General features: G+C 36.8%; 1 protein-coding gene across 1 annotated transcript in view; it reads right to left on the bottom strand.

Moving 5' to 3' along the window:
• Positions 1–13,666, bottom strand: part of SYNE1 (spectrin repeat containing nuclear envelope protein 1) — a 276,957-nt gene that overhangs the window by 187,496 nt on the left and 75,795 nt on the right. The window contains exons 32-40 of the mRNA XM_067293579.1: positions 11,510–11,660; positions 7,960–8,187; positions 7,301–7,399; positions 5,298–5,485; positions 5,062–5,185; positions 3,921–4,087; positions 2,051–2,204; positions 1,135–1,763; positions 267–446 (exon numbers count right to left, since the gene is read on the bottom strand). Coding sequence (XP_067149680.1) covers positions 267–446; positions 1,135–1,763; positions 2,051–2,204; positions 3,921–4,087; positions 5,062–5,185; positions 5,298–5,485; positions 7,301–7,399; positions 7,960–8,187; positions 11,510–11,660 — 1,920 coding nt within the window. The remainder of the gene's footprint in view (positions 1–266; positions 447–1,134; positions 1,764–2,050; positions 2,205–3,920; positions 4,088–5,061; positions 5,186–5,297; positions 5,486–7,300; positions 7,400–7,959; positions 8,188–11,509; positions 11,661–13,666) is intronic.

A 13,666-nucleotide genomic window follows, 5' to 3' on the forward strand; every position in this document is an offset into this window, starting at 1 on the left:
TATGTTTAGTTGAAGAACAGTGTTTGTCAACAAAAGGAACTAGGGGAACATGGCATTGCTAAGAGAGAGAGGCAATCACTTTAGAGCCTAGCTCTTTTGCAAATGCTCCAAAGAGCTCTCAAAAATAATCAGGTGCAGGAAGGTCTGCAAGTATGGGAAAGAGAAAACATTTTAAAATAAATGATTAAATAATCAAATAACAAGGTCTCTTTCCCTCACTAAAAGAAGGACACTCTCCTCTCATTTAAAAACTAAGATCTACTTACTTTTCATGTATAGCTTTCCTGGTATCCTCCCACAGAGATTCTAAGCAATTTATCTCTTTGTCAATCTCAGGAGAAAGTGTTACATCTTTTTGAGCTATTTGTTTTGCTTTATCCATGAGCCACTGGAGTTCATGCTGGTGAGAATTCAATTCCTCATCTAACTGGTTAAAGATCCTTAATCTGCAAGTTAAAATGCAGGTTACAGATTTACATAGCTTCACTTTTATGAAAGAGAGAAAAGGGGTATGTAAGAAAGAAGGAGTTACTCAGAGAGTCACTGGGTATAAAGTTCCTTTTTTTCTAATATTTCATAGAATACCTTTTGAAAACAAAGTGTTACCTGGATACAGCTACAACTAGCCTCAGAACGTGATTTCTTCTGATACATATACAACCATACAATTATATAGATTATATACATATACCTTCATCTGACACAGTGACTTGGAAACACACTCAAATACTTAGTTTAATATTTCATTATAGTGTGTGTTTTCAACTCCTCCTAGCACATGTACAATCTTCAGTTCCGTAAGAGTAGACACAGCTGTGTTGTATGGGATTGCTAATAACTGTTTGGAGCTTGGATTCATCAGAACAAAACAATTTCCAGTGACGAAGTTTTCAGTATCTGTTCTTTCAGCATAAAAAATTTAAGGGATAGGCTAAGTGTTCTGCTCATATTCTTCCTCCATCCAGACAGCTCACTTAGTAAATATTATTAAATAGGCATAAGGACTCATGTGCCTTGCAAAATGTCAATAAATAAGGCGCTCAGGAATGAATCTTACACATGTCTCCAACTCATCAAAAAGTCTATGGAATGCAAGCAAATGAAGAAGTGCCAATCTCAAACATTAGTTTTTACCTTTGCTGGAGGGCTTGCAACGTTGCCTCCTTCAGACCTTCCTTGTCAGCCCTTTCCTCAGTATCTTCAATACTCTTCAGTAGCTGTTCCTTACGTTCCACAAAAGATTTCCTCAAGGCTCCAAGAGCTTCTGCCTCACTCTGCTTGGTTCCCAGCAGGTTTTGAACTGCCTCCAGTTCCAAGCACAGATTATTAATCACAGCCCTACAGGAGGTCCTCTGCTCAGAAACGCCATGTTTTAGATGATACTGGGCCTTAGTAAGGGAACCATCCAAACTGATGGCAACAGACTCCAGTTTGTTAAGATCTTGAATAACATCATGCAGTTGCTTCTCCAGTAATTCAGATTTAGCTTTATCTATATTTCCTGTTTTCTCCACTGTCTGCCTTAGCTGGTGGAGCACACCTGATGTAGCACTGTGGAGCTCCAGGAATACCCATAGCTGTTCCAGAGCCTCTTGTCTCTGGCTAGTTATTTGACTTGCCTCCTGGAAGATCTGAAAGCAATCTTCAGTCTTTCCCTGCAATGTCTGGTGGTCATCTGGACAGCTGAAAGAACATAGTTTTTCTACATGTTCCTTCAGACTTTGCAGCTGCTGCTTTTTACTTTCAACTTCCTTTAAGTGGTCCTGTGGGAAAGAAAGAAAATAGGAGGGGTGCATTTTTTTTTTCCAGTCAAAAGTTCAGAGAACATTTTAGTACTAAATTTACCAGTGCAGCAAGTACTGCTAAGGGGGTTCTAATAAAAACAGTTCAGCATTACAATTTGCTTCAGTCCAGTCCAATAACAGAACTGTGTATGTGGTTACAACAGAGTATCATTTTTCAAACACAAGTCATACTAGTTTTAGATGAATTTTTAGCTGAATGCACTGTACAATCTTTCTGTCTTAAATATTTATGTTCAAAAGTTTACCTTATTGTGAGATACAGCTAGTTGTCGATCGGCTGTGTTTATTTCCGAAGTGGCCTGTAGTTCAGCAAGGAACTGCTTAATCCAGTCTGAAAAACTGAGCAGTAGCTCATCAAACTGCCCATGTTCAGCAACAAGAGATTGAAGGAAACTGATCCTACAGGACGTTAGATATAAACATGAAAGCACTTGATGCAAATTAATCACTTCCCAGAATCAAACCCACAGTTCACTAGAGAGCACTAAAATCAATGCCAGGTGGCAGGAAAGAAGGAAAGAGAAAACTAAAATGTCAATTTATTTTTTGGATGTGATGATTGCCATGTTGATTTCTACTCTGAGGAATAACATAACACTGCTTGAAAGTAACAGTTTGACTCTTTTCTGTTTCTACCATTTTATTCGTATCAAATAATAGAAGTACCCCAACCCATCAAAGTACATTCCTCAATTTTCCTTTGTAGGGTAGTATCAGTAAAGATAATGATAGAAATTAAACTTCAATTTTCAGACATAGTAATTCTGTTTACAATATCTACAACACTGCATTTAAGGCAAGGGTCTCATGAATGCAGATGGGGGTTGAGTAGCTGAATGTTCAATGTCCCCTGAAGTAAGCGAGGGTTAAGTGTTGAGCTGTACTGTGTTCAAAGTAACACAGCCTGGGAATGTATTCAGAGGAGTACTCAGCACTAGCAGAACTGAGCTTTTAAACGTTGACCTTAGAAAGGTGACCTGTTGCAAGATTTCCCTTATGGAATTCTCTACATAACTGTCAAGATGAAATTCTATGTAGAAGATTATTATATTGTAAAACAATTGTATTTATAAAACACCTATGTCATGGACATGTTATGGACATGTCATATTATTTCAGGTACCTTACAAATAGTAAAATATATATGTTCATCACCAAAGAGACTGAAATCTAAATCCATGATAATATACAGTTTCAAAAAAGGAGGCGCTATCACTGATCCTAAGATGAGGCAGCAGCCAAACAGCTATGTATTTATAGTTGTTATGGCAAATGAAAGCTTCAAATTGGTTTAAAAGGACAATAGTGGGGCTTTGCACAAGGTAAAGCATATAACTGAAGAAATGAAGAGCAGATATTACAGACTTTGGAAGTAATATCAAAATACCAAAAAATTTGAAAGTCATTTACAATCAATTTGAAATGAAAAAAAAGTTGATCAAAACAGTACTTGCTTGACAAGTTTGTTTGTTGGGTTTTTATGACAGGGTTGCAAACTCATTGGTTCGCTTTACTACAAGCACAGCAGATGAAAGGAACTGGGTGAACAGAATTCTTCTCTTAGAAGGCAGTTTCCACTCATTGCATTTCTGTAAGGTAACGTTAACATTGCTATCTCATGCTCTGTCCTATGCATCAGGAATTCCCATCTTTAAAAGGATCTCAAAAGAGGTTGTTTACAAAACCAGATGCTGAGGACCCCAAATCCAGAGATGTATAAAACTCATGAGATTCCTGACATTACACTGCAGATTGGTGCAATGTTTAGCTGAACGCTACTTGATTCCAGTAACCTCCTGCTCACTGTTTCTGATCTTCCATCCTCATGGATTTTTCAGTAGCTAGGGTACAGATGGCTGTCTGATCAGACATTCAAACCATGCAACCCCAGAAAATGGATACATCAATTTATTTGGAAAAATGTAACTGGGGAAGCACAATCATCTCCATTGTTGCCATTTCCTGTTCTTCATCCTTGCAACAGAAGTTTTCTATCCTTAAATCTTTTTTTTCCAAATGGTCATACTTAAAAATCTAAATTTCAGGATTGAAATTCCTCACCTGAATACTGGTTACTATCATTAAACACATTAAAAAACATTCTGAAGCACAAACCTTTTATCAACAGTTTGTGGTAAAGCTTTCCACCTCTCATCCAGCTCTTCAAATTTTTCTTTAATCGCTTTTACACGCTGGTTGGAGGCTGTTGGAAACAGTGACTCATTTAATTGTAATAGGTTTGCATAGATTGAAGCATGGCTCTCAATATCAGCTCGCAAATCCTGGGAAAACAGTAGAACATATAGCCTTTAGATTAAAAATTGCATCATGTTATGCCAAATAACAATAATAAAATACATCACTTTGAGACAAGGGAATGAGCACAGTCAAATCCTTAGAGAATACAGGTCTGTCCAGGTCACATGGAGGTCCTCACTATCTCTCAGACAACTAGATCTGCAGCTGTAATTCAGTAAGGATTCATAAAAGATTTTTTTCTGCTCATGACAAAGCACGACCCTTCCACACAGCTCTACTGTTGACAGCGGCTAAAATCAAGACTGTTTTGCATCACATTTTGTTCCACTTTAGCCACTCTCAACAGCATTAGAGTTGTGAGAAAATGTCACAAATTTTGGCCACCCAAAAAACCCCCAAAACAAAAAAAAAAATTCTTCTCTTCAATATTATTTCAAAGTGAAATTATGGATTCACTGTCTTCATGAAGGGTTTAAAAGACGATACATTTGGTCTACTGCCTCATATTAATCTGAAAGCAAATGGCAAAAATTCCCCGGGAAGGCATACTTTAGAACAGAAGTTTTGTGTTTAAAAAAGCAATTGGGAAATCAGCATTTTCATTGTAAACATAGAACCCGTGAACATCCTCCTGTCTGATCGACTTTCCTTACACATGGAAAACAGAAAGTAGCATTGTCTGAAAAAAGGCATTTCTCTAGAGGAAAGACCCTCTAGAAAGCAGACCAATGTCCTTCCTTGATAAATAACAGGATATATACAAATATTCCTACTCCTGAAGAGGCATATAATATTTGCAAATAGCACTTTTCATCTTGTTTTTCCTATCTTTGATAAATAACAACAATAATAGCATAGTATGTCCCTAGGACATACCTGAAGCCTAGAATTAAGCAATTTGTCAGATTGAGCAATTCCCTCTTTTTAAAGGTACAGGGGAAAAAAAAGAAAAAAAAAACAGGAAATGTAGGGAGAGTATCTTTCAGTTCAAACGTACCTGTACTGACTGCAGTTCACCTTCTAGTTTAACTCTGTCAGCAGAAACATACTGCTCTGAAGGTCTGGCTGTAGCTTCACACCCCTCTAACCAGGTCAAGAAGGCAGATAGCTCTTTCTCCTGCCTAACAAAATCACAACGTGGAGCATTATCAACTCAGGTTGTGCCCTCCTTCTCACAGACTGACCACAGGAAGGTCTCCATGTCTGTCGTAATGAAGGTGAGGGTTTACTCACTTCTGCCACTGAGCTAGAAGAGTCTCTAATAAGGTCTGTTTCTCTTTAGTATTTTCTAGCACCTTTTCATATTTCTGCTGTAACACTGTCACCTCCTGAGCAGCTTTTTCTTTGTTGGAGACCTTTCGGGCACAGGCTGAGAGAGAGGCCAGAGTGTTGCTCAGTTTTTCCACATTATGACAAAAGTCCTGATGAACACGAAAAAGAGAGAGAAGCCAGATCCATAAATGAGAGCTACAATAATAACAATGGTGGGCAAAACTGTCCTCTTCCACCCAAAGCAACGCTACATCCCCCTGATCATGGAGTCACTGCACAGCACACAGTTCTCTCACATCTGTCCTAGACACACAGGCCTCAAGCTTTCTGATCACCCCTAGCCTGTAGTGGTGACAGACTTCCCTAAGAACAGTGTCAAGGAAAAGCCTGTCGGCAGCGGAAGAGTCAAGTCAAATGGGCATGTGACACCATACGATCATGCAGGACCAAGCGCCAAATTCCCTACCGTTTGTCTAACAGTTTCTCTAATTTATCAGATACACTAGCTACAAAAGCTCATTCCAATATGCGAGGGTAGCCACACCTGCATCCCATGTCCTGACATGGGAAAGATATGGGAACAGTTACAGCAAACTCGTGTCAATATTAGTCAAATATCTTTTGCATGGAAATGGCATCTGATGTGGAATTGACTTGCTGTGTCCCATTTCTAGAAGGCTGGGAAATTTTTTCATGTGGAAATGAATGAAAAATAGTAAAATGAGTTAGAAAAACACAAAATGAAATAAATAGATTTAAGACCAATAAAGTTCCAACTAATCATTTTGCAATAATAACAACAGTAACAGTTTACAGTAATCATGAAATTACAGTAATCATGAAAGCAACACCATACAGTAGGAAATGTGAATTACACAGCAACAAACTACTGATGTTTAAACTAAATAATAAAATATAATTTCATACTAAGACATGAAATCATTATGATCCTCTAGGCATGACAGTATTTAAAAACTCATTATATTAGTAATGTTTAAATACCATAATAATAATGATTACGTCTGCTGTTTGAATAAATTCTTCATAGGCAAAGTCTTCTTTCCTCAGCAAGTATCAAGCTTTTCTGAAGCTGAAGGGTCTTCCTTGCATACGGCCTTTGCAAGTTGCTACCACTAAGTTATATGCATTTTTCTGCAAGAGTATTCCAACTAAAAGTCTGCATAGTATTTTCTTAGAAAGGAAGATAACGTCTATGGTAGAAAGAATACATTGCATACTTGTAGAGAAAGACAAAAATGCTACACTAAATTCCCTCAGATTTGGGCTTTTCTTGTAGTTTGAACAATCAAATCCAATATTTGTTTCCTTTTAAAATGGACTGACCCAAATGTGCAAACACCCACAGTCTTCTAGCATCACAGACAAAAACTGTCTGTTGAAACTCTGTCCAGTCTGCACAGTGTCAAAGAAAGCATATTCCCAAGAAGATACATTTCTTTTTTTAAATCACAGATTTCTCTATACCAAGACCCAAGCTTCATAAAAACCTTCAAGGGGAACACTGTCTAACAAACACATTTCTTATCTTTTATTTCTGATAATGCTTTAGATGCATGAAATTCAAAACAAGAACCTGGAGCTTAATTCATACTTTTACGCTCACCTTTTTCCCGCAGTGGGGTGATGGGCCTCTGCCCACATCGGAAGCGGCTGCCTCTTACCCAGCTTGGCTAAACTGAACGTATTTTCCAGTCATCTCCGATGGCTCCGTACAGCTTCTGACAGCCCCGCACTAAGGAGGCCTCAGAGCGCGGCACCGATCACGGGCTGACCTGCTGTGGGCTCCCCCGCAGGCTGCCCACCCCAGCCTGCCCCCCAGGACCAGGCAGCCCCCTGGCCAACAGGATATTCCCGTTTCATATTTCGCATTCCCTTTCCGCACCGCCCCATGCTGCCGGACTCTCGCCCGCCGCAGCGGCAGGGCTCCCCGGCCAGGCTCTCACCATGTAATCCTGAAGCACCCCGTACGTTGCCGCTGATGAGGCGCACGATGTAAGAGGCTCGGCCAGCTTAGCTTCAAACTCAGACACTGCCTGCTGCACCTATGAGGTAAAGGCAAACCAGAGAGTCTAAAAAGAATGGCAAACACACAGACCATGTTTTAAGTGATACTTTATAAGTATTTAGTGCCAAGAGGATTTTAAATCTTAATTTTCTGTAGTGCTGAGTGTCTGCTGAAGTTAAAGGATGCTGACTGCACTCAGCTCCTTTTGACTGGGACGATAATAATATTCAAATTATTCCCTCATAATATACTATATGCACCTAAGAACAATCTGAGATTGAGATTATAGAGTTTTTAACAAGTCTGGATGTGCTTTACCATTGCAACATCCAGGAGAATCACTTAGACTATTCGAGAGACAATATGATTTTTTTGAGTGTCGGTATATTGATGTCTTCCTGAATCTCCCTTTTAAGTCATTCAAAGCACAGATTTACCTATGAATATTTTCAAATTACCCTTTAAAGCCACATATTCTACCCATATAATCTGGTTCACCTTATTAATACGACATTTTATATTCAATTTTGGAAAAAAAAGAAAAGAACAATTCTATACATTGCTGTAAATAATCCATTGAGATTTTGCATTTTCTACCTGCTTGAGACTTTCTTCATATTTCTGCTGTGCTGATGCGTTCCCTGTGATTGTTCCTTCCAGTCTCTGTGCGTGATCTTTTAGCTCTTCCCAATACCTTTTGACCTGCATCAGTTTGGCTTTAATGTGTGCATATTCTCCGGAGGTAACAAACTGGGAAAAAGACTGGGCTTCCTCTTCCAGTTTGGGAATTCCATTTATTTTAACATCTATTTCTTTATTAATAACCTAAAATGTAAAGTAATAGTAAATAATGAAGCACAGTATGTTTTTAGTTACCTTTATCTTTATATTTAATAAATAATATTTAACTATCTTTATAACCTTCCATTGCTTATCCGTGCTACTGATTTTTTTCACTAAAAGAGTGAATAAGAGGAGAGTTCCATGACCATTTAAAATAACTGGTTATAAAAGTCCTGTCTGTAAGCTCCCTTTTTCTTCTTGAAATTAGCACTATAAAAGTTTTGAAAAACAGCCTGCCCTAAAAACACCATCTAAGAAAATGAGTTAGAAGAGGCTGAGAAGCACATTTTCATAAGCAGACAAAACGGTGGATATTTTAGCATCTCCTACTTCACAGTAAATTAATGAACAATGCTCTTCAAGTGTTGAAATAAATATAATTTAATCACCAAGATAAAAAAAAGTAAGCACATAACTCAAAACAATGTTGTTAAGGTACTGGACCATAACACTTGATTATGCGTTTAACAAGTTTTCAAGAGCTTACAAAATAAAATGTCATGAACTGAAAAAACATTAGATGTTATTTTCCATCTCTAAGTTAAAATCCTATGGCATCATAAAGTATAAATTAAATTAGATGCTGATGTAGGTGAGTCTGCCCTCAGACAAAGGATTAAATAAAGAACGACATTAGAGCATAAAGAGGAATTCACCATGAAACAGTACTGATAATGGTCTATGGCACTTTTCAGATGTCTTCTACATTAATAAGTAAATGCGTAAAGACAAACTATCACTGGGTTTAGATTTCACCAACTGCACAACAGCAGCTCTCTCCTATTTATCTATGCTTGCTTTTATTGCAAATTAGAGGCAAACCTGAAAGCTACACGCAAGACAAATTTATGGCATCTATAACTATTTATTCAGTAAACACCTTGAACTTGCAGATACCCTTTTTCTTCACTAAAGAATTATTTTCATTTCTGCTGATATAGCATGTCCATGGACCTCTTCTCAAGAGCAGTGAAAAACACTCATTGGAGAGGGAATTGAAAGAGGCAAGAGCTCTTCTCAGAGATGATGATGTTAAGATACATGTGTATACGACATCAACTGAAAACTTTTCTGAAAATGCACTCTCGAGCACATCAAAACTGCTCACCTCCTGTTATAATTGTGATAAAAATACAACAGTATCTTACTTGCCATTACATAGCTCAGAAGTGGTTTACTGCAACATTGAGAGTCTAGAATTAGAGTGGCAGTACAAAAAAAATGTACTGCTATAAGCATTTATAGTTGCTCTTTATGCAATATATTCTGAATTAATTCAGACCATAAAATATCTTTTTTTGCATGAGAATACAGTGCTGAGAAAAAATACTGGATTTGCAGCCCTGAAGCTGAAATTATCTAACAAGGCAGCAGATAGAAATTAGGCAGCACTTGTTTACTCCCACGCTATTCTGTTAAATTCCCCCAGTTACATAAGAGAAGGTGGATAATTGAGGCCTTCAGACTTTTACTGAGGCTGCCACCAGTGGTAACTACTTGTGATAACTGTCATTGTGTCCACCAGGAATTTCTGAAAAATGTGCAGGTGAAATCTTGGCTTTGCTGAAGCCATAGGGGCTTTGCAAACAACATCAACAAAACCAAAATATTACTGCTAGATGTATGATAAGTATGTTCAGTTGACCCTGTTTTTTTTTCATTTGGTCAGCCAAAGATGTTGAACACATCTTTGTCTTCATTTGCCTCATATTGTGCTACCCCTTATTAGCATGGTGTATTTGAAATTATGAATTAAGTATGCTGATTAGCATTATAATGCAAATAAACTCTTTAGGAAATCTACAATAGAATGTAACAAAACCTTCAAAACTAGGCATATAATGATATCACTGAAGGGGACCTTTAGCTATGTCCAGGTATTGGAGGTTAAATGACTTGTTTCACATATCACTGCTCATAAAGACTGTTCGTTCACCTGAGTTACAACTATGTTCCCTAACCTTTGTCTGAAGGATTTTCTCCCCTTTGTTTACTGGGACATTCATAAAAATTACCTGCTGACCATTTTCCTGTCATGACATTTAAACAAAGAATCATGTTGGAATTTTCAGAAACTTACAATGCAATGTAATAGCTACTATAAATCCTTGCACATAGAAAGGATCGATATTTCCAGAGCACTGCTTTGAATGGACTAATAGGGCTTCATTAGGCTCCATTTAGATAGATTAAAACTGGCTTTACCCTATAATGCATTATTAATATAATTTGATGCATTTATTTTCTCAGCTGTGTTAAACATTGGAATCTCATTTAGTGACTAACAAGTAAGGGTACATGACACTGCATGCCAGTGGAATAGATGCATATACATTATTTTGAAAGGAAAATGTTTATGAATTGCTGTAGTGATGAAGCAAGAATTCAAGCATTGTTTTGTTCTTCAATGAAGAAACAAGGAGATTTTATTTATTTGATATATGCAAAGTTGTCATCAAATTAAGAACAGGGAAGTCTGTTGACAGCTGTTTCAGTCACATGAAACAAATGCATTATGGGATGCTTCAGAAATATTTAGTGGCAATCTGGTCCATGACTGCAAGCAGCTGCACAGCTTTGCACTTTCTGAAGAGCAGGCAGGTCACAGATTAAGAAAACCTCAGTGAACACTGCATACTGAAAAACTCTGCCCCCTTGAAAACATGCAGTTTCAGAGAAGGACAATTTTCATTTGTGGGAGGATGTAAAGTCAGCCCTTGAAATGGCAATGTTTGGAGACAATGTGCATCTCAGATACCAATAAGGAACTAAAAGAAAATGTACACAGAATTTGTGTGTAAATACAATAGCAATAAATGGTATGCAGGTTTGCAAGCTACCAAGAACAACAGTTCCTTTATTATTTCAGCATAAAAGATACATAAACCAAGTTATAGCTTTAGCTGGCAATATTAAAGTCACGTTCTATATCCACTAGCTGATGTACATTTTATAATACAAAGGCTGTCTACACTTTGTATTTATGTAGCTGTTTTGTACACCAGTGGAGATTACTCAAAAAAAGGAAGAGAATATAACTTAAATAATAAATTTTAATCATACACACAAAGGCTTCATACGTGTAAACTAAACACTAACAGAGAAGGCAGCCTATAAGGATTTTCCTTTAGCTTATGTAGAACCTTACTGCTTGGCATCTTTGTGTACAAAGCATGGCAACATTACACCACGGTAGTTCTGACACATGAATCAAATGTCTGTTCTTCCTTTCAGCCCCCAGCCTCTCTAGCATAAAGACAGAGAAATGGGGGTTTTAATGCTAAACATAATGGGAACCAATCACCTTGATTTGGCTGATCTGTATGTCCAAAGGAGATGATGATATTTCCAAAGTTTCCAGTTCTTTTTCTTTTTCAGCTATCCAGATGGACAGAGCTTCAAAATTATTGCCAAAATGATCCCACTTGTTTTTCACCATTTCCATGCTTTTAATACTAAAATTAACCAAATTAATTAGAGAGAATAAACAGTTTAATACAATGAAGCTGCCTATATTCTTGCTAAAATAAAAAATACAACTTATTCAATCTACATGAGGGTCATTTTAAAAACTCCTGGTTTTCAAGGACCAAAATGTGCACCCAAAGTTGAACTCACTTCTCTTTTAGACTGCGTGTGCACAATTACATTAACTTTAGTGGGAATACCCAGAGGTCAGAGACAGTACAGTTTCATTTATCAGCTGTGCACTAAGAATCTCATGGTAGCAGGAACAGAAAAGTAACAAAAGTACCATTTATATGAAATAATATGGAATACGATTATATCAGATACCTAAAAAAAGAGATACCTGAGTACATAGATGATAGTCATTTAGTCAGTAGAACAGAACGATTAAAACCAGTGTACTGTGGATATACATATAATCAGCAAAGCTTGACTACTTTATTAAACTTGCTTTTTATAACAGTGGCAATCTGTTAATCTTACAGGAAGTCTGTGTTTTCTAAGGCAATGATTTCATATCAAGCCAAAGATTCAACAACAGATATGACCCAATTAACTCAATATACTTATATTCTTTGAAACATACATTTTAGCTATGCTAAACAGAGAGAGACTGAAACTGATTCTTATACATCCTGGACAGCAAACAAAGTACTCTTTTTCTTTGTCACAAATAACAACTCTAAGGCCCTTATAAAAGGCCTAACAGAATTAACTTCTGATACACAAGTTTCTGCTCCTTTCAAAGTAATGTAAAGCAGCCAGTGGTAATGTGGGTCTTACACAGAGTTTGCAAAATATCTGTTTTCTGATTCACTGGTAGTAAAATTTCATCTGAAAATTCTGAATATTACAAAATTCCAAAATATATTTTGCTTTTAAATATAGCCTTAAAAATCATTCCATGTTAAAAAGTTTTTGTATTCAATCTTGGTGTTTTTTTGTTTTTTTTTCAATAAAGCTAGAGGAAGCTTTAAAGAAAAGATGTCATCTAAAATGTTAAAATTCGGTTTTTAAATTTTTTCTTATTTATTTTCAAAAAGAAAAATTAGCAATGTCAACAGCTATTCGCTAATACGAGTATATACAAATTTATATTCGAATTATTGTATTATTTGCAGGAAAACAAAGTGCAAAAAGATTTCACTCAAATCTAGCCAAAGAAAAATATAGCTGGAAATCAGAATCAAGGGTCCAATTCAGAGGCAGAACAGCTTGAAATCCTCTGCCTTTGTATCTGGCTTCCTTATAGTTGTAAGAAAGCTGCAGACTGTGAAGGACAGGTTGCTGTGTAGCTGATTGCAGAGAGCTGCCTAACTTTCTTTTTTTTCCCCTTTTCCTATTCATTGGCACAGTATGTATTATACGTACTTGGGACAACTTCACTTTAAATTACTGGGCCAAGGGTTCTATTGATGATGTGAGTTACAACATAACTCTTATACACTGATTAAATGCTCTGCAGAGCCACTATAGAGACTGTATGTTTTGCAGAAGGGATTTATTTTTTTATTATCTCTTGCACCGCAGTACCATAGATATTCTATGTAATTCATACATTGAACCACAAGCAATTCCACATCTAGGTGGCAAGAGAATATGAACAATGGCTTTCATTTAAAAATAAATGCCACATTATTAAAAAAGTGAATATTCATTGATGGAAGGATGAATCTCTGGAATCAAAAAATTATACTAGCTTGCTCAGGAACATTGGGGAAAAACAATGCATAAAGGAAAATAGCAAGTAAGATATGGTAGAACATTTGATTATGAATCACATACTTCACATTTTAGAAAGTAATATATTAAAAAAATTAGACCACCAAACATGAATAAGTTACAGCTGCTGCAGAAGCTAGTTATTCTCTATCTTACAACTGTTCTTTACCTCAGGGAAAAAAAAGGCACCAGATTAAAGTCAAGATAGCCTGACAATAGTCAATAGGGGGAAAAAAACCAATAATGTTGGCATTGCCTTTGACTAGCATTC

This window comes from Apteryx mantelli, chromosome 3 (genome assembly GCF_036417845.1).
Source record: "Apteryx mantelli isolate bAptMan1 chromosome 3, bAptMan1.hap1, whole genome shotgun sequence".
Classification (NCBI taxonomy): Eukaryota; Metazoa; Chordata; class Aves; order Apterygiformes; family Apterygidae; genus Apteryx; species Apteryx mantelli.